The sequence below is a fragment of the Ascidia mentula genome, chromosome 6 (genome assembly GCF_947561715.1).
Source record: "Ascidia mentula chromosome 6, kaAscMent1.1, whole genome shotgun sequence".
Classification (NCBI taxonomy): Eukaryota; Metazoa; Chordata; class Ascidiacea; order Phlebobranchia; family Ascidiidae; genus Ascidia; species Ascidia mentula.
Genome location: NC_138571.1, coordinates 15,676,652 through 15,703,047, shown reverse-complemented (window position 1 = coordinate 15,703,047; position 26,396 = coordinate 15,676,652). Strand labels below are relative to the sequence as shown.

Genomic DNA, 26,396 nt, shown 5'->3' with positions numbered 1-26,396 from the left:
TCTGTATTTTTCAAACGTACCTAAAATACAACCGATAATGTGACGACACAGCCGTGTAAAATATGCAACTGAAGGCGCAAAAGCGCGGGCCCGTCCGGGAATTGAACCCGGGACCTCTCGCACCCGAAGCGAGAATCATACCCCTAGACCAACGAGCCGCTGGTAAAGCTTCCCAATTTATCACTATCTTCCATCACCAACTGGAAACTTTCGCTCCAGATGTTACAATAATATCCCTCATAACAACTATAGCCGCGTGCGCTGCGACCCAACTTAACAGTCCTTTTCCGACCACTCAAATGCACTCACGAGCCGTAACAAAACCCATCAACTTTCTCTGTAACGTTCGCTGGAGTATCTTTCATGCCGTTGCTTTTTTACCCATTTCAGTTCCGAACGCAAATCTGCCCACGTACGATTCTCGCCAACCCTTACACAACAAACCCAGCATTCACCGCTCGGTCTTTCTGGTTCGCTTCTCATTCAATACGACGTCCAGAGAGTAAGGATGCACGGAGAGGTGATTTCCTCCAACGGGTGAGTGTGAATAGCTGTAACCGCAGAACAGTGTTTAACAACATTTTTGACGGCGGAACACTGCAAAGTTCTTTTAAGTTGACAAGGAACCCCAATATGTCAAAACTGTCAACTTTGGCAAACATTTAGTTCTACAACGCAAGATTTATTTCAAAAAAAATGTTTAAAATTTTTTTTTTGTATGTTTAAAAGTTTTAATAAAGTATTTTATTTTTAATATTTATTTGCCACTGTGCCTAAATTTTGTGGCAAATCTTTTATATTTTCGCAATTAGTTTGCTCACAAAACCCAAGTATTTCGTTTTTGTCATTTATTTACCAATGTGCATAAATTTTGTGGTAAAAAGTCCTCATTTTTTCGCAGTTACTTTGCTCACTTTTTTGCGCCTGTATCTCTGGCTCCGCTTCCGAAGATAGTCGTGTTTGTCATCGACAAATCCGGCTCCATGTACGGCCACAAGATGGCGCAAACGAAGAAGGCCTTCTCGTCAGTGATGCGCAACCTCAATCCCGACGTAAGCGGTCAAATATTACATCATAACATGAGATTTTTCAACAAACAAAATACTGGGCTCGTCCGGGAATTATACCCGGGACCTCTCGCACCCGAAGCGAGAATCATACCCCTAGACCAACGAGCCGATGTGTTGTTATCACATATAAAGCAAGAATTACTATCATTTAAATACTTTTCAAAAAACACTCCAGCAAATGTCGGGATAAAAGTGCGTTCCTGCCAGTTTTGCAAAGCATCAACGCCGAACAAATCCTATTGTTTAAAAGAGCACTAAAAATACTGGGCTCGTCCGGGAATTGAACCCGGGACCTCTCGCACCCGAAGCGAGAATCATACCCCTAGACCAACGAGCCGATGTGGCTATGGACTCAAATAGCAACAAAGTTGTAGCGACAGAAATGACAAAATTAGTTCCCAAACCATCAAAATATGAGAGAACAGCATCTAATTCTATGGTATAGAAACGTGGTTTGGTAATTCAATGACTAGCGCTTTGAAAACGTGATGCAATAGAAAAGTGGGCTCGTCCGGGAATTGAACCCGGGACCTCTCGCACCCGAAGCGATAATCATACCCCTAGACCAACGAGCCGATGGATTTCTACACAAAAAAACGAATGTGACGATATTGACGGCGATTGTATAGTCACCACAAAGTGGAAGTCATTTAGCTGGCAAGATCGTTTCAAGTCACAACAAAGCTGCACCTGTCTGCGGTGTACTTTATGGGTTGTATCGCTTATACCTGACAATCTTGCTTGAGTATTTCATAAAGTGTCATGCCAACACTAAATTTAATGGTGTAACCACTTCAGATAAAGATTGTAGCCCATAAAGTCCATAGCGCGACAAAATGAAAGGTGTTACATTGTACTGCGAAAATTCGTTTCTATTGTCCTGTAGGTTGCTCAAATGGACTTTCTACTGACATAAAAACGAGTCTTTTTTTCCACAATGGTTTCTTTTTTGCAGGACTTCTTTAACATTGTTGCGTTCGACCACTGGAGTGATCCATGGATTCGAGACATTATGAGCCCTGCGACCCCCACTAGTGTTGAAAATGCGATAAACTACCTGAACGACATATGGGCTGGGGGCGGCACCAACATTATGAATGCCATGGAAACAGCATTCCATCTAATGTCGCCTTTCATGGAATCAATAGAAGGTACTAATTTTTCAAATATAGTTTTTGATCGCTCAAGGTAATTTAACCTAAATTGCTTGCTTTACCTTTGTGGATAGGTACAACAGCAACGAAAATTATTCTTTTACTGTTCATACAGCCGGAAATACAACAGTTTCCGAAAGCTCTCGACGAATTCGAAAGCGCGAGGCGTCAATGCAAGAGAAACTGAGAGATCACATGAAAATGATTGTTTTTATGACGGATGGGCAGTAAGTGCTGCTGTGTTTTGTATAATTGTTTTTTGTTGCTGGGAAGTCTGCGGTTAGGAAACAAGCAAAAACTTCCGTTTTTACGCGACATAATGTCATGTCTAAATGGTAATACAACTTGGATCGATTGAACCTCAAATTTGCCAATTGACCACATCTCTTATAAACCCGATTTAAAATTTTCGGTCGAGTTAATGATCGTTTTAACTCGTACTTTAGATCGAGTTACAAAAAATAACTTGAGCTGACCAAGTACGTTTTTTTTTACTCTTGAAAAAGCTCACTTCTCAAAACAAATTAAGTAAATTTTCGAACTGTAACTTGTACCTACTCGAATCGAGTAGCCTTACTCTCACATGTACCTACTTGACTTGAGTAACCTTACTCTCACATGTACCTACTCGACTCGAGTAACCTTACTCTCACATGTACCTACTCGACTCGAGTAACCTTACTCTCACATGTGCCTACTTGACTTGAGTAACCTTACTCTCACATGTACCTACTCGACTCGAGTAACCTTACTCTCACATGTACCTACTCGACTCGAGTAACCTTACTCTCACATGTACCTACTCGACTTTAGTAACCTTACTCTCACATGTACCTACTCGACTGGAGTAACCTTACTCTCACATGTACCTACTCGACTTTAGTAACCTTACCCTCACATGTACTTACTCGACTCGGGTAACCTTACTCACTTGCACAGACCGACATCCGGACAGACAAACACTAGACTAATCGAAGAACGAGTAGCGAGTTTGAATCAAAATCGAGTGCGGGTTCATACTATCGGGTTCGGCTCTTACGTCGACATGGGATTTCTATCGCGGATGGCAGCGGGAAATGGCGGAGCTTCCAGAAGAATCTTCGAAAGTTTGGATGCCGACGCGCAGGTAAAATCTGGTACATTATCAGAACTGCACTTTCTGGTTTAGCACTGTGAAAAGAACTTATTTTTTGTTTTCTGAAAAACACGAGTTTCTCTCGCTTTACGCAGTAATGTTTCATGCAACAGCATGGTTGGCTGTCCTCTTGCTTTATTACCAGTACCAGCCAAACGAGAGAAACTCGTGTTTTTTAGAAAACAAAAAATAGCTTTATTATCAGTTATTACCAGCCAAACTAATGCGGCTTTTTATATAAATTGTTGTTGCAACTGCTGAGATGTAATTTCTTCGGACTTAAAAGGATGGATGTTTAGTGCTGGTATGATATCATTCATACCATAATATTGAGGGTTGCATAAGCTACTATTAGATTGTAATCAAAACGTCTTGAAGAATTTGGGCTAAAAAGCATGAGAACAAGACTAAGTAGAGGAAAAAAGTTTAACTTTTCTGAGTAACGCAGATATTACTGCAACTTGACCGCCATGTTTGTATGTACTTTTAACGCCTCTGTCGGAAAAGCTGTGACTCGGTGTATCCAAATGATTGAGCTTAAACTCAGCTTTGAATTTTTGGCATCGTCACCGCAATTACCTTAATATTATTTTTAGGTTGGTCATCGTTGCAGTTCAAATTTTTATTTATAAACACAAAATAATAGCATATAAGCCTTTTGGTCAAATCTACCACAGCGAAATACATTTAAAATAGCAACGAACGTTGGTTATTTAAGATGTATGGATTCCTCGACGAAGTCACCAGCCCAGTTATGACCGACCTCGTGTTCGACTATCCGTCCGATCGCATCAAAGATGTCACAGTTAACCAGTACAGCGTGCTCTCTAGCGGCGGCGAGATGGTAGTGGCCGGTCGTTTTGACTTTGAAAAGACGCAAGACGGATCTGGTTGGGACGAATCAGAGGTGGGAGATTTTAGCCGCAAAAAATGGCTGATATTTTAGTGTTTTATTTTTCGAAGATTTTGTGGAAACGAGCGCGTTTATTGCCAAAGTGATTTGGGTGATGAGATAAAATTATCCAACTTTTGAACGGGATTATGTGATGATACCAAACGCTGTGTATAAAAATATTTTGTGTAAAACTTTGAACACGCAGCTCTTCGATCTCATGGGGGAAACAGGGATTGATGATGAAATTGAAGAAGGAGAACACGATATCAATAAGAGAAACGTCATTGTTGATATGGTGCAAGCCCGGGTAAGAGTTGCAAATCTCCACCCCTTACTGTGTGTTTAGTTACGTGGTTCGGAGTGGCGTCGATTGCCTGCTTTTTTAAGTTTCTTTTGAAAAAAACCGTAGGATGAGAAGGTTGTATTAAAGTATAGTTTAAATTTAGACAAATCTTTGCAGTTTTTTTTGCATCTTTTACGGTTGCAAATATTCATATCCGACGCTACGAAGTATTGGATAACGTCCATAAACAATTCCTTTGCGTTTATGCTGGAAGTTTTCAAACTTTGTATGTGGGCAAACTATTTCTAGCTCAGACCCATGAAACCATGTGTAAACGGGCACATCTTTGGCCTGCTACACCAGTTAGTAGAGGTTCATAAAGGCAATCATTAGTATCTCAATACGTTTCGGCGGTTAAAAATGTCCCCTTGCGTTCAGTAGAACGGTGTGTGTGGTTGATGCGTTGGATGCGGTGGGTAGTTTCCAAATGACTTCGCTGTTTTTTCGCCATTCAATTGAGGTCTTGATTTTGATGAAATCTCCAAAAACGTTTACGTCGAGTTTTCAGACGCTTACTCATAAACCGCTGATATTTCCTCGCCAACGGCCGTTTTTACATTCGTAGATTTTTAAAGAGAAATGATCGCTTGTACGAATATTGGAAAACCGCCGGAGGAACTTTTTAACTTAACATACTGAGCTGAAGACATAATGAACTATACCATATATTTAAAATACCCAAAACTCGTTTTAAAGTAACAACTTTGAAACTTTTGTAAATATTTTTGCTTAGGAACATAGCCTACAGCTTTTGTAAATTTTTAAGACAAACAATATATCCAAAATAACTGCCCTGAAATTCATTAGCAAACGTTTCGTTTGTATCCACAATCATTGTCATTGCGATCAAAATGTTAGCTAATGAATTTCAGAAATGTTATTTGGGATTTATTTTTTGTCTCAAAGTTGTTTTGTTGCCGATCCGTGTCAGTTCAGGGAGAAACAAATAGAAAGGACACTTGTATTTGTGCTGAATAATGAAAATACACTGCAAAATTATGTCGATCTAACGGTTTTATTTGCTGAAATAAACTGACTGACTGTGCAATTGCCTAATGTTCGAAGCAGGTATACACAACTATCTCCATTCGCTTTCCTCAGGTGAGCGGCAAAACGTTTGAAGGAGACTGGGAATTAGATTTTGACATCAACCCCGACAAACCAACACGCATTGACAGCTCAATTAATCAAGTAAGTCGTAAATACAACTGCTGTGGTTCAAGACAGAATTGCATGCATACTGACGGAAGTATTTACTTCATGGGCAGGTTTTAAGGCCCGCAAAACTTTTTTGATTTAAATGGACATTTCATCAAAAAAAAAACAGAAAACCTTTCTGACAGTTTAATGGATGCTTGATATCAACCTCTTCTCCTAACTTGACAAATTTTGGATCCAAACTCTTCAACGTTTTTTAGTTGTAGGCAAACGTATGTAGATGGGCGTGGATACCTTATACCTGCATGTACCCTCACAAAAACGCAACATTCTGTTTCAGGTGACAAACTTTACCGAGCGTTTGTGGGCGTTCCTTCACGTGAAAGCGATCCTACGACAAGCGATCATTGCTGAGGAATCCGAGAAGGAGGCCCTCAACGAGCAAGCACTGAACATGTCGCTCAAGTAAGAATAAGCTTTTGAGGCTTGGACGACTTGGAAAACGAAAACTAATACTTAGCTATCTGGGAGGAAAATGGGAAACACAAAGTCACATATAGACAGAAATTTTGCCCCCTTTACCGATTTTTTTCTGCGGACACCCATGTTGAGATTTCATTCAAAGCTTAGGATTGTAGAATTATGAGAAAACGTTTAAACTAAATGATGGGTTAACAAAACTAAACGCAATCCGACGGCACCATTTTCTTTAGGTACTTACTTTCGTTGTGCCATCAAAAGGTTTTTTAAATCGGTCAATATGATTGCACATTCTCACGTACCAGTCCCAGGAACTACTTCCACGTCAACTGCTTGACATTCGTCGCTGCTTTGACTTGACGAAGTTCATAAATGATTTAACGTGGTACTTTCCCGCCAGGTACAATTTTGTCACGCCACTGACGTCACTGATCGTCATACGGCCTTCCGACCTCCGGCGCATCGAGAAAGAGCTCAAGGAGGAAGAGGAACGGAAGCGCAAGGAGCAGGAGGCACTCCGTGAGAAGCTCAGGAAGGAAGAAGAAGAGCGGAGGAGGAGGAAGTTGATTAGAAAACCCGCGAAAGATCATCGGATCGCGACCTCCCATAGTTACAGTAGTTCTCGATCCGGCGGTTTCTATGGCGACCCCCACTTCGTCGTGCCTCTCGCCCAGGATAGGAAGTTGTGTTTCAACTGGGACGGGAAGGACGGAGAGGTCAGTGGTGGAGGATTTTAGTAAGGTTTGCTACGAGACGCAGCGTCACATCCAGAAATTTTTCAAATAACCACATAAAAATGTTTATGAAAAGCATAGATCTCCCCCTGACTACTTGGGTTGGCTTTGGAATAAAAGCACTGAAATTCTTGCAAAAAAGTGATTCCTAGGGCTGGTCTAGATTGTTGCTAAATCATCCAACCAAGAAATTCCTTTTTTAAATATATATGTTTCGCCTATACGGATCCTCGGTATTCTAAAAGCAATTTTTTTTCATTTTTCGAAGAATGAACGTTTAATATTCAATCCACATTGTGGCGCATTAAAAAACATTGTGTAAAGTCACGCGCCAAACAAAGAACACCATCAACGAATAAAAATACTTCTAAAACAAGCCCTTATTCTGCTACTGCCCCGTTTTACAGTGTTTTAGCATATTGTAGAGGGTTATTGTGCGCTCCCTTCTGAATCCACCCCTGTCGCGATAAAAAACTGAACTTAAGTGAGATTTTTTTTACCAAACTTCGGTCATTGCTGTGGAAACGACAACCTCTTCTTTTCGCAGATTTACAACTTATTTTACGATCGCGAAAGTGGTGTGATCGTAAACGGCCGACTGGTTGTAAAGAAGATACCCGAGTTCAAAAAGTCGCGATCGTATATTTCCAGCTTGTCCATTCTGATGCCGGACAAGAAACTGCGCTTCCTGGTAAGTGTGTCGAAATTGTTTTTCTGAATTAACAATGAAAATGTTGTGACTTCACGAAATCAAAACCCTGACCAGCAACACTTCTTTGGCGTGACGCAAGTAAAACTTCAATATCAATTTCAAATATTACTATAATAACGTTGTGTCAACGCTTCTAATTTTGGAATACATGTTTCGTTTTATTATGCATCATCAGGTCTTAATTTATATTTAAATTTATCAGTTGAAATCTATTTGAATAAGAACTGATGATGCTTAAAAAAGCGAAACATGTATTCCAAAATTAGAAGCGATGAAAAAATAATAAACAACACCGGATCGGTGAACCAAGCCACCCTGGTAGGCTGTCGATCGATACCGTATCTGTAGTAGCTGAGTAAAGATTTTTTTTAATATTTTTTTTAATTTTTGTAAGGTACTTTCCTTTATGTGGCAGACCTTCGCTTCTACTTAGTTATTTTACGTTGTTTTGTACACTTTGCAGAAACTGATGATGCCCTTTTCAGGGCGAAATATATTTTTCTGATAAAAAAAATAAACATCTTTTAAAGAGCTGTCTAATAGATTGATTTAAAAAGGCCTTACTCAGCTAAAATTAGAAGCGTGGACACAACGTTATCATAAGTGTTTTTCTTAGAGCTGCAGAAAGTAGTACACACAATGTTTCGACCAAAATCCGCAACTGTTTTTAATACGAAAGGCTCTTCTAGCCTTGCTAGTATAGTATTTCCAGAGTCTTTCATGTGATGAATTTGTGCCTGATAGCGTCTGTAACGAATTGTAAATGCTTTTTTCTGGTTTAAAGACGGTTTAACATAAACTCAATTGAATTATTTGCATTCCTATGTTGACTCCAGAAAGACCAGTAAGGTCTTATGTTTGATCGAACATACGAAACGTGGGCTCGTCTGGGAATTGAACCCGGGACCTCTCGCACCCGAAGCAAGAATCATACCCCTAGACCAACGAGCCGATGCGTTGTTATCACTTACAAAGCAATAATTACTGTCATATAAATACTTTTCAATAAACAGTCCAGCAAATGTCGGGATAAAAGTGTTCCCGCCAGTTCAGCAAAGCATCAACGCCGAACCAATCCTATTGTTTAAAAGAGCAATAAAAATACTGGGCTCGTCCGGGATTTGAACCCGGGACCTCTCGCACCCGAAGCGAGAATCGTAGCCCTAGACCAACGAGCCGATGCGTTGTTGTCACATACAAAGCAAGAATTACTGTGATTGTGAGAATGCGTGTAGTGATTGATCCAATTAAAACGGAAGCAAATAAAAGTCAAAAGTATATAAAATTATTTGTGGAATAGGTAAAAAAAAATCCCTAAAATAATAAGTGCCATAACGTTAAACCCTACGTCTAAATGAATTGTAATAATCATAATAAACACAAAATCACATCAGGTTGATTCACAAGGAATTTGCGTTTCCTCCAAACTTTTATTTACACTTTGGGGGAAAGGTTTAACGACAAAGTTAGTGTGGCGAAAGTGCCAAAATAAGGTTGCCAAATAATACCATTGTCAATCCGAAAAGCTGTTGGGTTTCTCCTATGTAACCCAAGCATGGTAGAATTAAAAAATAAAAATATTCGTAAAAATGCCATACCACAGACTATTAAATACTATTACCACAGACTATTAAATACTATTACCACAGACTATTAAATACTGTTACCACAGACTATTAAATACTATTACTACAGACTATTAAATACTATTACTACAGACTATTAAATACTATTACCACAGACTATTTAACACTATTACCACAGACTATTTAACACTATTACCACAGACTATTAAACACTATTACCACAGACTATTAAAAACTATTACCACAGACTATTAAATAGTATTACTACAGACTATTAAATACTATTACTACAGACTATTAAATACTATTACCACAGACTATTTAAATACTATTACCACAGACTATTAAATACTATTACCATAGACTATTTAAACACTATTACCGCAGACTATTACATACTATTACCACAGACTATTAAATACTATTACCACAGACTATTAAATACTATTACCACAGACTATTAAATACTATTACCACAGACTATTAAATACTATTACCACAGACTATTAAATACTATTACCACAGACTATTAAATACTATTACCACAGACTATTAAATACTATTACCACAGACTATTAAATACTATTACCACAGACTATTAAATACTATTACCACAGACTATTAAATACTATTACCACAGACTATTAAATACTATTACCACAGACTATTAAATACTATTACCACAGACTATTAAATACTATTACTACACACTATAACTTTCTTATATGTCTTTGTAAAAGTGCAGTTCCGCCAGTTTTGCAAAGCATTAACGCCGAACTAATCCTATTGTTTAAAAGCGCAATTAAAACAACGGGCTCGTCCGGGAATTGAACCCGGGACCTCTCGCACCCGAAGCGAGAATCATACCCCTAGACCAACGAGCCGATGCGTTATTATCACATAAAAAGAAGCAACCCTTTCTAAATTTTGAAACAATTTCCAAAATCTGGGTAAAATGTGCAGTTCCACCCGTTTTTGAAAAGCATTAACGCGTTTTGAATAAATGTTACCACCTAAACCCATCGTTTGTGGGGTATTTTGGTTTATAGCAGACACACTATACACTTCAGAATGTACATTTCCCGTCAATTTAAATTTGTACTGTTCCATGCAAAACATGTAATTTATATGGAAATAAAAAGCATCAACCAAAGTGACCCCACTGAGTTTTTTCAATAATGCAGTCGTTGTTCATCCCCAGGTAAATCCCCACAACGTCACAATACTGAGTCGCGACGACGAGCGACACGTTACTATGCCGGTCAAGTTCCCCACGACGTTCACGCGCCACGGCGTCACCATCCAGTTCTATGACGTCGTGCATACGTCAGCGAAAATCGCCGTCATCAGCGAAGGAATGGTATTCCACGTAAGTCTGCTTTTATTTTACGGAATGAGGAATTTTCAAACGGGGGAAATCCCCTCCAATGGGGAATTTTGTGTTTGCAGGGGGGGAGTTTTACTCGAAAAGGGAATTGCCCTTTTTGGATGTTAGAGTATAAAACATTTTTTCAATTTGTAAAAGCCTAGTGTCTTTTCTTGACATACCGAGAAAACGATAATATTCACATAACTGAATTACCATTACAGGATATTAGCGTTTAATATCGGTTAAAGGGGTCCATGGAATAACAAAATGTAAGCCACAGGTATAGAATAGGGCGATTATAGCAGACAGAGATTTTATTGCAACGAAGTTTTCATTGTATCTGGCAGCTCGAACATAAACAGTTTTGACTCGATAACATGTGCAGGCTTGCAGCAAGGAATGTGAGCTAATTTGTCTGTTATTTGTGTTTGCACAAACATTTAACCAACGTTTTTATTTGCCAGCGGTTTATCGGCCAGGTGAAAATGCTTAGAAAACAGTAAAAATAATCAGGCGTGCAAAACTATAATACAACACAATTAAAGTTGATTTCTACAAATACTTCTTTTATAAATATGTACGAAAAAACGGCATGCTGAAAAGTTTCGAAATATCGACAGCGTATTATGCTTGTTGCATTTTGTGATACAAGCTATGATACACACATACGTAAGCTTTCCGCTGTGATTAATAAAGGCTATAAATGTGGCAAACATGAAAAATTCGGGGCCACCAATGGGTCAGGGTAATGCATACTCATATACGACTCGGCTGCGATTCGGAAATACTGCGAATTCACGTACAAAAAAGTGCGAGGTTCGAGGTCACCAATACGGTTTAAATGCACACAAGTAATTTTTACAACGCAAAAGTCATAATTATTGAACAAAGAGTGATGAATGCAACTGGTTTTGTGAAATAGAGGAGTACATGTCCTACAAACCTGCACTTCTAGGACCAGCATCGATATCTGCACAAAGCGCAACTTATTTTAACTTTGACGGTTCTTCGTCGACGCAACCGACGACGCCGCCGGAAAACGATCCGGCGACCTTTCTTGCATGTCTTCATTCTTTTTGGTTCTGCAAATTAAATAAGGTTTTGACTTGACATGCGTTGTGAATTATGCCAATATCAGTCTTACATGGCTTTTCTTGCATACAGAGACATTTTTTTATTCTTTGTTTTTTTAACATTTTTCCTTTTTGCCATTACAATCAAAATGAACAGCTATTTAAAGTTAGATATCGTACGATTAGGAGACAAAAAGCATTTTTTTCTCCAAAAAATCTTATATACACGCTTTCGACACAACCAGCAAAGCTATAAAAACTGTAAGAAACATGTTTATCATTGCCATTCAACTGGTCGCTCTGAGGCTGAATAACTACATCGAAAAAGGGCTCTTTCGGGAATTGAACCCGGGACCTCTCGCACCCGAAGCGAAAGTCATAGCCCTAGACCAACGAGCCGTGTGAGCACACAGCCATCAAATATAAACCTTCACACAGATTTTGATCTACAAAAATTGTCGTTCCCTATCTATAACTCAGACTAACCCTTTGTTCGGAGTCAGATTAAAGATAAATATAACTGTAACTACTTCAGACAGAAAACTATCCTAATTCGTAATCGCAATGGCCAATCGCTAGTACCGTAATATCAATCAAGGCCTAGGTAAGAGTTAGTGGCCAAAATTGGTTGAAGTCAAATACCACAACAGTATAGCAACCATCAGAGTCCAACTAAGCAGGGGAGAAAATACATTAATGTTCAACTGTGTCGAAAACCTCCCACAGTTCGACATGGGGGGCGTTTACTGCTTGATTAAGTACCATTCAACCGGGCCGTGCTCTGCAGCCCAACAAAACCACATAAGTATATTTACTTTTCAAGTCAGTGGCCATACATCAAACATATACTTAGCCCAAGTTTTATGGCTGTGCTAATACTCATTAAAGTTTACCTTGGAACACGTCGATGCTTCGTTTGGCGAGCAGCCCTGGGTGGCATCTATTCACTATCAGGTTGCACTTCAATTTGATCCGCAAACCACAGCCCCTTAAATACTGTTTCATCTTTTGTCTGCTGTGGTAGACAATATTGTTAACGTTTTACTTTATTTGTTCTTTTCTGTATTCACACGAATTATATCCACTTTTGGACGCAGTAAAATATTCCGCCCATACAGAAACCATTTTATTTCCTCACAATGATTTTGAAGTTTATTTTTTGACTATACAAAAACGTCTGTTGCAATTTAGCAATGAAAAACACCCATCCCAACCCTTGTCTTGAAAACTTTTCTCCAAGTTTTTTTATGTTGAACACGTTTCGGTATAACAACCACTCTACAATGTTGTGTAGAGTGCATTGGAGTACACTGATATTTAATTGTTCTCAACCAAAAGGATAAAGGGGCAGCCAACGACATCATAATTATTACTGTGTTTTTTGCCTAAAAACTGACGCACCAGTCGTTTGCCTGATTCAAAGCTAGTTTTCTTCCTACCTTGTAAAAACGTTGTTGAAGCTCCTGCTTTTCGCCATCAATCCTTTCGGGCGATACAAGTTTCCGTCGATAGAACATACTAAAAAACTGGAAAACGCAACGAGCAAAGCTAAGCTTCTAAATGCAGGCATTTAGTTTTAAACTCGCCTCATGCACCCTTTACCAAATGAACACAAATCATTAATGTTCCCTGCGTCGAACACCTGGAGTAGGCTCCCGTCACGGTAAGGGAATTCCGCTGTAGCGTTCGTCCCTTTTTCCCGTGATGTCTGGCTGTAAGTTTGTATGGCTTTGCTTTTCCTATGGTGTGGTTCAGTGTCATTTAAAGTTTGGCGTAACGATTTTTGCTTTGCAACGGGCCGTTTGTGGCATTCAGAGCATTTCAAGTTGTAATTTTTTTTTACTGTCTAAAATGTGTCGGGGTCCCCAAAATTCACAAAACTGTGAAGTTCGACAAATGTTGATAAAGTTAATCAAAATGTGCAGCCGTCAACAATGTACATAAAGGCAGTTCGCCAAATACACACAAATACATAAAATGTACAACGCAAAGTGCTTAAATAAACAAAAAAATACAACACGGCGAATACTGCTTCTGTGGGTAGAGGAGGTATCTGGTTACGAAGAGAATTATTCAGGTACCAACGGCGGGTTAATACCAGCACTTGTGACGGCACAGGGCGCAAGATATCTTTACTGGTCGGATCTTTTTCTTCCTTTTGTGTCGGCGAACTGTGGTTTGCCTCTTCCTTTTTGTTTCTTTAGTTGCCGCCATTTCGTAATCTGCAATGTATGTTTTACATGTATTTCTCAATCGGGGGCAGTTGTATTCTGCGTTCGTATTATGCATAATCATTCTTAACGTAATCTACGACTACTGAGGTTGGTTTTAAATGAAAAAAAACGCTGGGATGAAAATGTCAACAGCAAAATACACTGCAGTGTTTCCCAATTTTTTTTATTATTCACAAGAATTTTAAGAAGTGTGGGCACTTCAGCATCCTATGAAAATAAAAAGAGAAAAATATGGCAGTTGTACTACGCTTGGCGACTAAATATTTTGGGAAACACTACTGTGCTGATACAAGCCCTCCCACGACCACATACGGCCCTATTGCTTTCTGTTTACGAGGCCTCGCCACTCCGGTTAATAATTACGGAAGGATCATAAAACCCTGCACTTTATTTACACAACTTGTATTAATGTGTTATTTCCCGGCAAACAGACTGCTGAACCCACCTAGATCGTCGAGGCTTCGTTTTGCAATGACGCTCGTGTGGCATCGGTTTGCCATCAAGTAACATTTCATCTTTATCAACATTCCACAACCCTTCTCGAAATTCCTTGCAAGTTGCTTTCTGAAAACCAGGTTTAGGTGATATTTGTAACTTTGCTTGCTTAGGGAGTTTGGTTCTTGTTTTACTGACAAGTTAGGCTGGATAAAGGCACCAAACAAGTACGTCATTATTCAACGAATAATATTGCTTATTCGCAAAATTGCCCGTGCAAGAACCTTTTCCAAAATGCGGAAATTCTATGACCGAATATCAACGCCGATAACGTACTTGGCTTTAAGAGAATTACATCCCTGTGTTCTGTCAGGCAAACTACAAAAACACCCGCTATTGAATTCATGCAGGCAAGCTAAGTCATCCAAAAGGCGCAATACTTTGATTTAACTTTAAAGTCTACCTATTTACATGTGCGGACGTATCTGTGGTCTGTACATGTTGTACAATATTAAAAGGGGTATTCCCCAAGCTCGTTACGTGTGTTTCGTTTAAACTTACCGCGAAAAAACTTGGTCAGCACCCTGCCATTTTTTTCTCTTCTTCTCCACCAAGGCAGCGGGACGATTTTTCCTTCGATGCCGCCTCGCCTCGCTACACGAAGCCATCAGCAAAGCCGTTAGACATGCCACGAAAAGTGCTAATTTCAATGCACAAACTGACATCTCAAGTTTTGCTTCCAATGTCGTTGGTTCGAAACTTTCTGCATCTGACTCAGGATTACCTGGAACTAATCGAGATTACGAAAGCCTTTTTCCTACAGGCTGTAGAACCGTGACATAGGAGGGTTTCGCCAGAGGCTGTGGTTCCGAACCATATTTACCCAGTCTGTTCGGCAGTTTCGATGCCAATGTCTTTCTTGTTGTTTTATTTCACCACAAAGTTTCAGGCCAACAAACACACAGATGACATCAACCTTAATATGCATAATTTTAAGATTGATGGGATTGCGTTAAACATTACAAGGAAATGTGACATATGGAGTTGAACAAACCGTTCACAAGTGTGCTTTTCGATAAATATATTGGGCACTTTGTATTATGATTTATTATATATTCTAATTCTTTGTCAACATAACACTAGCGCTTCTGTTTTTATTGTTCTCTTTTGCACGCTATCGTCAACCTTTGAGAGGCGAACAGATGCACTGTTTCGTGCCAACCACGGCGAATGCGTTTCAATTTATGTTTGTTAGCAAACATGTGCGAGTCCCTTCACAACAAGTACAAAGTCTAGGTTTGTTTGGTTGCTGAGAGACTTGAACCCGAATGAGCTCCTTTAATGGACGGTTCCAGTCACTTTTAGCCAATTTCACCCCAACTGGGGCCCGTTTTTTCAAATCCGAATACCCCATTCACCAAACCTGGGCCCGTTCTTCGAAATAGGCTCAATTTGGTAACTTTTTTTAATAACACTTTCTCCAAATCGAACAAAGTCAGATATCCACCATTTTGTATGAAAAACATTCTCGCAAGTTAATCTTGCATCTTGTCAACATCCGTTTCCGGTAAATTCGAATCGGGCCCCATATTTACTGCAACTTTTTTATGCATTTTCAAACGCCTTCCAATGGAACAGCACGAGCTGTTTGTTGCACTGTCGAGATGTTGACAATGCGTCATATTGGAATTGTTTGTTAACAAACGTAGCGATTTCTATTTCAGAAAGCTTATGGTATTTTCAAAAGGTTTTGTCCTGATTGGGGAATTATAGGCAAGGTTAGTTTTTTTGCGTCATCTTGGCAAATTTTATTAATTTTCTTTGTACATATTCACAACAAAATGCAGTGCGACAATTCGCCCAATCAATAAACAAACAATATAACAGAAGGCGTTGTTTTCAAAAAACATTTTTTGCAAATGAGGTATGTGGCTGTAAAATAATATCAAAATGGCAATCAAAACCAGCATAGCGTGACGATAAAAACAAGGTTCGGCCAAAATACACTGAAAAAAACATGTTGTTCATCATTGAAAAGCGCAGTGAGCAATCAAAATGTAAGTAAAAAAACTACTGTGTAATGAAATAAAAAATATACAATAAATAGAAAAAGCAACACACAAAAATATACTGGATCATAAGGTGTAACGTGGTTTTGAGTATTATTGTAAAATTGTAATCAACTCTTCAGTACCAACATCTGTGTCGGCACAAAGTACACGTGATCTTCACTTGGCGGATGACTTTCCTCCCATTGTGACGTCGTCTTGTCGCGCGTCGCATCCTTTGTGGTGCTACGGTTGTCGAAAGTTCGCTTTCTGAAGAAAAATTAACACCAGCGTTATTGCGGGGTTTATGATAACTTTGTGGTAACGGCTAAGTTGATTTATTATGTGTCTATATACATTGAATAGTTGTTGCAATCTGTTGAAACCCACCTTGTTCGTCGACACTTCGTTTTGCGATGACGCTCGTGTGGCATCGGTTTGCCATTAGGTAACATTTCATCTTTATTACAGTTCCACAACCCTGGTTAAAACTTTTCACAAGTTGATTTCTGCAAAAGAAGGAAAAATGTCGTTGTTACTAAACATGTTTCGAAAAATCCACGAGTTTTACTTTTAAACTTGTACAAAAGCATTCTTTTGAAGATAAGACAGAGTGTGAAACTTACCGGCTAAATACTTTGTGGTGTCTCTGCCTTCTTCTGGGATGTCGCTTTGCCTCCGAGCTGCAAGAAACTCCGAGGACAATAAATACAACAACACATAATACAATCGTACACTTGGTAACTGACATGTTCAATATTATTTTGTTTTAGTTGGCGCAAGATCTTTCTTCGATTCTCAGTTTTTGAGTAGTTTGGCTTCTGATGTCGCACGCTCTTCCTTTTATACACAATCTTGCTGCCTTTTTTCTGGCTAAGGTCCCATATGTAAATCCTTTCAGGAGGGATGTCGTCTGGGTAATATTTACTCGATCAAGCTCAAGTTTCGGGTTCCTGCCGTTGTGCCATATGGGGATACGTGAAACGTTTATTATTTGTGCACGTTACCCCATTTAGCTTGAATATTGAAATTAAACAGTGTGTGTTTTCATACATGAGTATCGGCGATTTAATTACTTTTTAGTGCCCTTTTGAAAGGAAGGAAGTAGTAATCAAGATCAATGGGTGATACTATGATATTTATATTCTGTAAACGGGAGACAGGTAAAGAGGAAAATTTTTTAAATATTTACCAAGCTGTGTTAAAATAACTACGGGCCTTTAAACTTGTACCTGTTTCGGGCGTATTTTAGTCGTTGTTTTAGATAGATATTAAGCAAAAACATCGATGTGTTCTCTACAAAATGCCAAGTTCATTGCAAACGGAGCATCCACTGTCTCGTGCCAACCAAGGCGAAATGCGTTTCAATTTATGTTTGTTAGCAAACATGTGCGAGTCCCTTCACAACAAGTACAAAGTCTAGGTTTGTTTGGTGGCTGAGAGGCTTGAACCCGAATGAGCTTCTTTAATGAACGGTTCCAGGCACTTTTAGCCAATTTCATCCCAACTGGGACCCGTTTTTTCAAATCCGAATACCCCATTCACCAAACCTGGGCCCGTTCTTCGAAATAGGCTCCATTTACTAACATTTTTTTAATAACACTTTCTCCAAATCGAACAAAGTCAGATATCCACCATACATTCCGGAAAGTTAATCTTGCATCTTGTCAACATCCGTTTCCGGTAAATTTAAATCGGGTCCCATACTTTCTGGAACTCTTTCATGCATTTGCAATCGCCTTTCAATGGAACAGCACGAGCTGTTTGTTGCACTGTCGAGTTGTTGGCAATGCGTCAAATTGGAATTATTTGTTAACAAACGTAGCGATTTCTATTTCAGAAAGCTTATGGTATTTTCAAAAGGTTTTGTCCTGATTGGGGAATTATAGGCAAGGTTAGTTTTTTTTGCGTCATCTTGGCAACTTTTATTCATTTTCTATGTACATATTCACAACAAAATGCAGTGCGACAATTTGCCCAATCAATAAACAAACAATATAACAGAAGGCGTTGTTTACAAAAAACATTTTTTGCAAACGAGGTATGTGGCTGTAAAAAATAATATTAACATGGCAATCAAAACCAGCATAGCGTGACGATAAAAACAAGGTTCGGCCAAAACACACTGAAAAAAACATGTTGTTCATCATTGAAAAGCGCAGTGAGCAATCAAAATGTAAGTAAAAAAACTACTGTGTAATGAAATAAAAAATAGACAATAAATAGAAAAAAGCAACACACAAAAATATACTGGATCATACGGTGTAACGTGGTTTTGAGTGTTATTGTAAAATTGTGATCAACTCTTCAGTACCAACATCTGTGTCGGCACAAAGTACACGTGATCTTCACTTGGCGGATGACTTTCTTCCCATTGTGACGTCGTCTTGTCGCGCGTCGCATCCTTTGTGGTGCTACGGTTGTCGAAAGTTCGCTTTCTGAAGAAAAATTAACACCAGCGTTATTGCGGGGTTTATGATAACTATGTGGTAACGGCTAAGTTGGTCTATATACATTGAACAGTTGTTGCAAATTGTTGAAACCCACCTTGTTCGTCGACACTCCGTTTTGCGATAACGCTCGTGTGGCATCGGTTTGCCATTAGGTAACATTTCATCTTTATCAGAGTTCCACAACCCTGGTTGAAACTTTTCACAAGTTGATTTCTGCAAAAGAAGGGAAAATGTCGTTGTTACTAAACATGTTTCGAAAAATCCACGAGTTTTACTTTTAAACTTGTACAAAAGCATTCTTTTGAAGATAACACAGAGTGTGAAACTTACCGGCTAAATACTTTGTGGTGTCTCTGCCTTCTTCTGGGATGTCGCTTTGCCTCTGAGCTGCAAGAAACTCCGAGGACAATAAATACAACAACACATAATACAATCGTACACTTGGTAACTGACATGTTCAATATTATTTTGTTTTAGTTGGCGCAAGATCTTTCTTCGATTCTCAGTTTTTGAGTAGTTTGGCTTCTGCTGTCGCACGCTCTTCCTTTTATACACAATCTTGCTGCCTTTTTTCTGGCCAAGGTCCCATATGTAAATCCTTTCAGGAGGGATGTGGTCTGGGTAATATTTACTCGATCAAGCTCAAGTTTCGGGTTCCTGCCGTTGTGCCATATGGGGATACGTGACACGTTTATTATTTGTACACGTTACCCCATTTAGCTTGATTATAAAAATTAAACACTGTGTGTTTTCATACATGAGTATCGGCGATTTAATTACTTTTTAGTACCCTTTTGAAAGGAAGAAAGTCGTAATCAAAATCAATGGGTGATACTATGATATTTATGTTCTTTAAACGGAAGACAGGTAAAGAGGAAAAAAATTTAAATATTTACCAAGCTGTGTTAAAATAACTACGGGCCTTTAAACTTGTACCTGTTTCGGGCGTATTTTAGTCGTTGTTTTAGATAGATTTTAAGCAAAAACATCGATGTGTTCTCTACAAAATGCCAAGTCCATTGCAAACGGAGCATCCACAATTCAAAACAATATGGCTCAAACTCGGTGATCATAGAAATCATCGCAACGCAACTTACTTCTGCGTAACATAAATGCACGCAGTTCTCTCATCGGATGGCAAAATTTTTGTAATTGATTAAGAAACATCTTTCGTTTAGGATTAATTTTCGTAGTGACAGAACACCGAACTAAAAAATGTGGTGTAAGTTTGCTTCTCAGGGTGTGGAAATTTCGGTATGGGTGCATGCGTATGGTTGTGAGAGTCATTTCGTACGATTTAACCATTTGCATTGCAGCTATTTGTTTTTACACGTGGTGCAACATATTACACACGCAGTTGCCCAAATATTAAGCAAACACACCCAGACGAATTTCTGAATTTTGAAAAACTTCTCCCCGTTACATTATCATTTATAACACTAACGTCGTTTTATTCCGACTACAATTTTTTACCATTTTGCACGTTGGCCATATTCACATCAAAAACTGGTACAGACTTGAAAAAAACCTGCATATCGCGCACCAATGACTCGTCAAAATTACATTTACTCGAACCACTGTGGTTGCGCAATGTTTGCGTCACTGGGATGTCGTTAATCAAATTCGCTACAGCCAACATCCGATCACCGTAATTTTAATAGCTCACGTACACAATATGATAATGTGTTTTTTGCATGGGTTTATTTTCTGGGGTCAGAACCTTTTGTATTCTACTGGTGTTATGTATTAAAAATATACCCTTTGATCTCACGTTGGGCGTTGTTGGTATAGTAATTGTAATTCTTTCATAAACTTGTACAACAAACAAAGCTCTTTTAAAATATATATTTTTTGTAATGGAGGTATTTCATTGATGTAAACTGAAAAAAACGAATTGAAGTAGATGCAAAATCAAATAAAAACGAGAAAATGCATTCAACATTACACGAACTCAATTGACAAAACAGGTCAACGTAAGGGCAATGGAAACATATAAAAATTTTCGTTCGATCCGCAGCAAAAAGAAAAACTGTTACAAAAATGGTGCATTGACGGAAATCATTAAAAATAAGTATAAAAAGTATGAAACAGGAGGTATAGGGAGGGTCTACAAAGTTTGTTGAAAAGTTGAGTTAAACAATTTACTACCAACATCTGTGTCGGCACAAAGAACAAGTGATCTTCACTTGGCGGATGACTTTCCTCCCATTGTGACGTCGTCTTGTCGCGCGTCGCATCCTTTGTGGTGCTACGGTTGTCGAAAGTTCGTTTTCTTGTTCGTCGACACTTCGTTTTGCGATGACGCTCGTGTGGCATCGGTTTGCCATCAAGTAACATTTCATCTTTATCAGAGTTCCTCAACCCTGGTTGAAACTTTTCACAAGTTGATTTCTGCAAAATAAAGAAAATGTCGTTGTTACTTAAAATGCTTCGGACAATCAACGAGTTTTACTTTTAAACGTGAAGAAATGCATTCTTTTGAAGATAACACAGAGTGTGAAACTTACCGGCTAAATACTTTGTGGTGTCTCTGCCTTCTTCTGGGATGTCGCTTTGCCTCCGAGCTGCAAGAAACTCCGAGGACAATAAATACAACAACACATAATACAATCGTACACTTGGTAACTGACATGTTCAAAGTTAATTTTCAAGTGTGTTCGTGGAAGTTCTTCTGGTTTCTCAGTTTTAGAGTATTTTGGCTTCTACATTCGTGCGCTCTTCCTTTTATACGCGATCTTTTTGCCTTTTTCCTGGTTTTGGGTCACGCCTTTGATTGCCTTCGCAATGGATGTGGTCTGGGTAATGTTTACTCTATTATGCTCAAGTTGTTTCGGGTTTCTGTCCTCACGCCATACGGGGATACGTAAAACCTTTATTATTTGTACACGTTGCCCCATTTAGCTTGAATAATTTTCCACCTTTGAATGGCAAGAACAAAATGAAACACAGTGTGTATTTTTACACATAAGTTTCTTAGATTTAAATAATCAAGATCGAATTGGAATCGAGGCAGATTCGCCAGATTAGTTCCCTTATTAATTTAGGAAGTCGTAATCGAAATCAATGGGTAATATTATATTATTTATATTCTGTAAACCTGAAACAGGTAAATCGTAAAAAATTTAAATATTTACCAAGCGGTGTTGAAATAATTACGAAACTTTAAACAAGTTAGCAGTTTCGGGTGTATTTTGGTTGTTGCGTTGAATAATATCACATACATAAACATCGATGTTTTCTCCATAAAATGCCAAGTCCATTGCAAACAGAGAATCCACAATTCAAAAAATATGGCTCAAACTCGGTGATCATAGAAATCATCGAAACGCAACTTATTTCTGCGTCACATAAATGCACGCAGTTCTCTCATTGGATGGCATAATTTTTTTTATTGAATTAAAACATCTTTCGTTTAGGATTAATTTTCGTAGTGACAGAACACCGAACTGAAATATATGGTGTAACTTTGCTTCTCAGGGTGGGGAAATTTTGGTATGGGTGCATGCCTATGGTTGTGAGATTCGTTTCGTTCTATTGAACCATTCGAATTGCAACTATTTATTTTTACACGTGGTGCAACATATTACACACGCAGTTGCCGAAAGATTAAGCAAACACACCCAGCCGAATTTCTGAATTTTAAGAAACTTTTCCCTGTGACATTATCATTCATAACACTAACGTCGTTTTATTCCGACTACAATTTTTTTACCGTTTTGCACATTATCCATATTCACATCAAAAACTGGTACAGACTATTGCAAAAAAATCTGCACATCGCGCGCCAATGACTCGTTAAAAATCACATTTGCTCGCACCACTGTGGTTGCACAATGTTTTCGTCACTGGGATGTCGTTAATCAAATTCGCTACAGCCAACATCCGATCACCGTAATTTTAATAGCTCACGTACACAATATGATAATGTGTTTTCGTATGAGTTTGTATGTTCTGGGGTCAGTACCTTTTGCCTTCTGCTGGTGTTATGTATTAAAAATATCCCCTTTGGTCTCATTTTGGGCGCTGTTAGTAATGTAATTGTAGTTTTTTTTACACTTGTACAACAAACAAAGCTCTTTCAAAATATATATTTGTTTGTAATGGAGGTATTTCATTGATATAAACTGAAAGAAACGAATCGAAGTAGATGCAAAATCAAATAATAACAAAAAAAAATGCATTCAACATTACAAGAATTCAATTGACAAAACAGGTCAACAGGGTAAATAATAAAGAATATGAAAAGTTTTGGTCGATCTGCATAAAAAAGAAAAACTGTTACAAAAATGGTGCATTGACGGAAATCAGTAAAATAAGTAAAAAAGTATCAAACAGGAGGTATAGGGAGGATCTACAAAGTTTGTTGAAAAGTTGAGTTAAACGCTTCACCACCAACATCTGTGTCGGCACAAAGTACACGTGATCTTCACTTGGCGGATGACTTTCCTCCCATTGTGACGTCGTCTTGTCGCGCGTCGCATCCTTTGTGGTGCTACGGTTGTCGAAAGTTCGTTTTCTTGTTCGTCGACACTTCGTTTTGCGATGACGCTCGTGTGGCATCGGTTTGCCATCAAGTAACATTTCATCTTTATCAGAGTTCCACAACCCTGGTTGAAACTTTTCACAAGTTGATTTCTGCAAAAGGGAGAAAATGTCGTTGTTACTGAAAATGCTTCGGATAATCTACGGGGTTTAGTTTTAAACTTAAACAAAAGCATTCTTTTGAAGATGACACAGAGTGTGAAACTTACCGGCTAAAAACTCTATGGTGTCTCTGCCTTCTTCTGGGATGTCGCTTTGCCTCCGAGCTGCAAGAAACTCCGAGGACAATAAATACAACAACACATATTACAATCGTACACTTGGTAACTGACATGTTCAAAGTTAATTTTCAAATGTGTTCGTGGTAGTTCTTCTGGTTTCTCAGTTTTTGTGTAGTTTGGCTTCTGCAGTCGTGCGCTCTTCCTTTTATACACGATCTTGTTGCCTTTTTTCTGGTTTAGGGTCTCTCATATGATTGCCTTCGAGAGGGATGTGGTCTGGGTGATGTTTACTCGATCAAGCTCATGTTGTTTCGGGTTTCTGTCCTCACGCCATACGGGGATACGTAAAACCTTTATTATTTGCACACGTTAGCCCATTTAGCTTGATTAATAATCCACCTTCGAATGGCAAGAACAAAATGAAACACAGTGTGTATTTTTATACATAAGTTGCTGCGATTTAAATAACCAAGATCGAATTGGAATCGAGGCAGATTCGCCAGATTAGTTCCCTTATTAATTTAGGAAGTCGAAATCAATGGGTAATATTGTATGATTTATATTCTGTAAATCTGAAATAGGTATATCGTAAGAAATTTAAATATTTACTAACCTGTGTTAAAATAACTACGAAACTTTCAGCAAATTAGCAGTTTCGGGTGTATTTTGGTTGTTGCGTTGAATAATATCATATACATAAACATCGATGTGTTCTTCACAAAATGCCAAGTCTATTGCAAACGGAGCATCCACAATTCAAAAAATATGGCTCAAACTCGGTGATCATAGAAATCATCGAAACGCAACTTATTTCTGCGTCACATAAATGCTCGCAGTTCTCTCATTGGATGGCATAATTTTTTTAATTGCATTTAAAACATCTTTCGTTTAGGATTAATTTTCGTAGTGACAGAACACCGAACTGAAATATATGGTGTAACTTTGCTTCTCAGGGTGTGGAAATTTAGGTATGGGTGCATGCGTATGGTTGTGAGAGTCATTTCCTTCGATTTAACAATTCGCATTGCAGCTATTTCTTTTTACACGTGGTGCAACATGCGGCACATGCGGTTGCCAAAAGATTAAGCAAACACACCCAGACGAATTTCTGAATATTGAAAAACTTAACCCCGTTAAATTATCATTTATAACACTAACGTCGTTTTATTCCGACTACAATTTTTTTTACCGTTTTGCACGTTGGCCATATTCACATCAAAAACTGGTACAGACTTGTGCAAAAAAATCTGCACATCGCGCGCCAATGACTCGTTAAAAATCACATTTACTCGCACAACTGTGGTTGCACAATGTTTGCGTTACTGGGATGTCGTTAATCAAATTCGCTACAGCCAACATCCGATCACCTTAATTTTAATAGCTCACGTACACAGTATGACAATGTGTCTTTTGCATGGGTCTGTATTCTACTGGTGTTATTTATAAAAATATCCCCTTAGATCTCACTTTGGGCGTTGGTGGTAATGGAATTGTAATTCCTTCATAAACTTGTACAAAAAATAAAGCTCTTTTAAAAGACAGTAATATTTCATGCAATGGCATGGTTGGCAGGATCGCCCCACTGCGCAGGTCCTTGCTTGGCGATCACAGATATCGTATCGCGATCATTAGGTTTGCAGGCTTGGCAGCCAAGGCATTGCAGCCTAGGTGGATCAGCCACTTTTTCCTGACAAGTCTTTTTGAAAGTCATTTGAAATATATATTTGTTTGTAATGGAGGTATTTCATTGATATAAACTGAAAGAAACGAATCGAAGTAGATGCAAAATCAAATAATAACAAAAAAAATGCATTCAACATTACAAGAATTCAATTGACAAAACAAGTCAACAGGGTAAATAATAAAGAATATGAAAAGTTTTGGTCGATCCGCATAAAAAAGAAAAACTGTTACAAAAATGGTGCATTGACGGAAATCAGTAAAATAAGTATGAAAAGTATCAAACAGGAGGTATAGGGAGGATCTACAAAGTTTGTTGAAAAGTTGAGTTAAACGCTTCACCACCAACATCTGTGTCGGCACAAAGTACACGTGATCTTCACTTGGCGGATGACTTTCCTCCCATTGTGACGTCGTCTTGTCGCGCGTCGCATCCTTTGTGGTGCTACGGTTGTCGAAAGTTCGTTTTCTTGTTCGTCGACACTTCGTTTTGCGATGACGCTCGTGTGGCATCGGTTTGCCATCAAGTAACATTTCATCTTTATCAGAGTTCCACAACCCTGGTTGAAACTTTTTACTAGTTGATTTCTGCAAAAGAAGAAAAATGTCGTTGTTACTAAACATGCTTGGGATAATCTACGAGTTTTACTTTTAAACTTGAACAAATTTCTTTGTTTGAAGATAACACAGAGTGTGAAACTTACCGGCTAAAAACTTTGTGGTGTCTCTGCCTTCTTCTGGGATGTCGCTTTGCCTCCGAGCTGCAGGAAACTCCGAGGACAATAAATACAACAACACATAATACAATCGTACACTTGGTAACTGACATGTTCAAAGTTAATTTTCAAATGTGTTCGTGGAAGTTCTTCTGGTTTCTCAGTTTTTGAGTAGTTTGGCTTCTGCAGTCGTGCGCTCTTCCTTTTATACACAATCTTGTTGCCTTTTTTCTGGTTCTGGCTCACGCCTTTGATTGCCTTCGGAATGGATGTGGTCTGGGTAATGTTTACTCTATTATGCTCAAGTTGTTTCGGGTTTCTGTCGTTGTGCCATACGGGGATACGTAAAACCTTTATT

At 38.6% G+C, this 26,396-nt stretch overlaps 1 protein-coding gene and 5 non-coding genes across 7 annotated transcripts in view; 1 reads left to right on the top strand and 5 right to left on the bottom strand.

Moving 5' to 3' along the window:
• Positions 1-26,396, top strand: part of LOC145905697 (inter-alpha-trypsin inhibitor heavy chain H3-like) — a 77,302-nt gene that overhangs the window by 22,255 nt on the left and 28,651 nt on the right. The window contains exons 16-27 of one of the 2 annotated variants that reach the window (XM_082992963.1): positions 391-537; positions 902-1,052; positions 2,026-2,221; positions 2,340-2,451; positions 3,164-3,350; positions 4,078-4,266; positions 4,460-4,561; positions 5,699-5,788; positions 6,096-6,220; positions 6,636-6,951; positions 7,517-7,660; positions 10,469-10,636. In XM_082992963.1, the coding sequence (XP_082849089.1) occupies positions 391-537; positions 902-1,052; positions 2,026-2,221; positions 2,340-2,451; positions 3,164-3,350; positions 4,078-4,266; positions 4,460-4,561; positions 5,699-5,788; positions 6,096-6,220; positions 6,636-6,951; positions 7,517-7,660; positions 10,469-10,636 (1,927 nt within the window). Of the gene's footprint in view, positions 1-390; positions 538-901; positions 1,053-2,025; positions 2,259-2,339; positions 2,452-3,163; positions 3,351-4,077; positions 4,283-4,459; positions 4,562-5,698; positions 5,789-6,095; positions 6,221-6,635; positions 6,952-7,516; positions 7,661-10,468; positions 10,637-26,396 lie in introns of both variants that reach the window. The other variant, XM_082992964.1, reaches the window with a different exon arrangement.
• Positions 87-158, bottom strand: Trnap-cgg (transfer RNA proline (anticodon CGG)). The gene has a single exon. It is a non-coding gene; the product is annotated as a tRNA-Pro (tRNA).
• Positions 1,336-1,407, bottom strand: Trnap-cgg (transfer RNA proline (anticodon CGG)). The gene has a single exon. It is a non-coding gene; the product is annotated as a tRNA-Pro (tRNA).
• On the bottom strand, positions 1,574-1,645 carry Trnap-cgg (transfer RNA proline (anticodon CGG)). Its single transcript has one exon. It is a non-coding gene; the product is annotated as a tRNA-Pro (tRNA).
• Trnap-cgg (transfer RNA proline (anticodon CGG)) lies at positions 8,561-8,632 on the bottom strand. Its single transcript has one exon. It is a non-coding gene; the product is annotated as a tRNA-Pro (tRNA).
• Trnap-cgg (transfer RNA proline (anticodon CGG)) lies at positions 10,080-10,151 on the bottom strand. Its single transcript has one exon. It is a non-coding gene; the product is annotated as a tRNA-Pro (tRNA).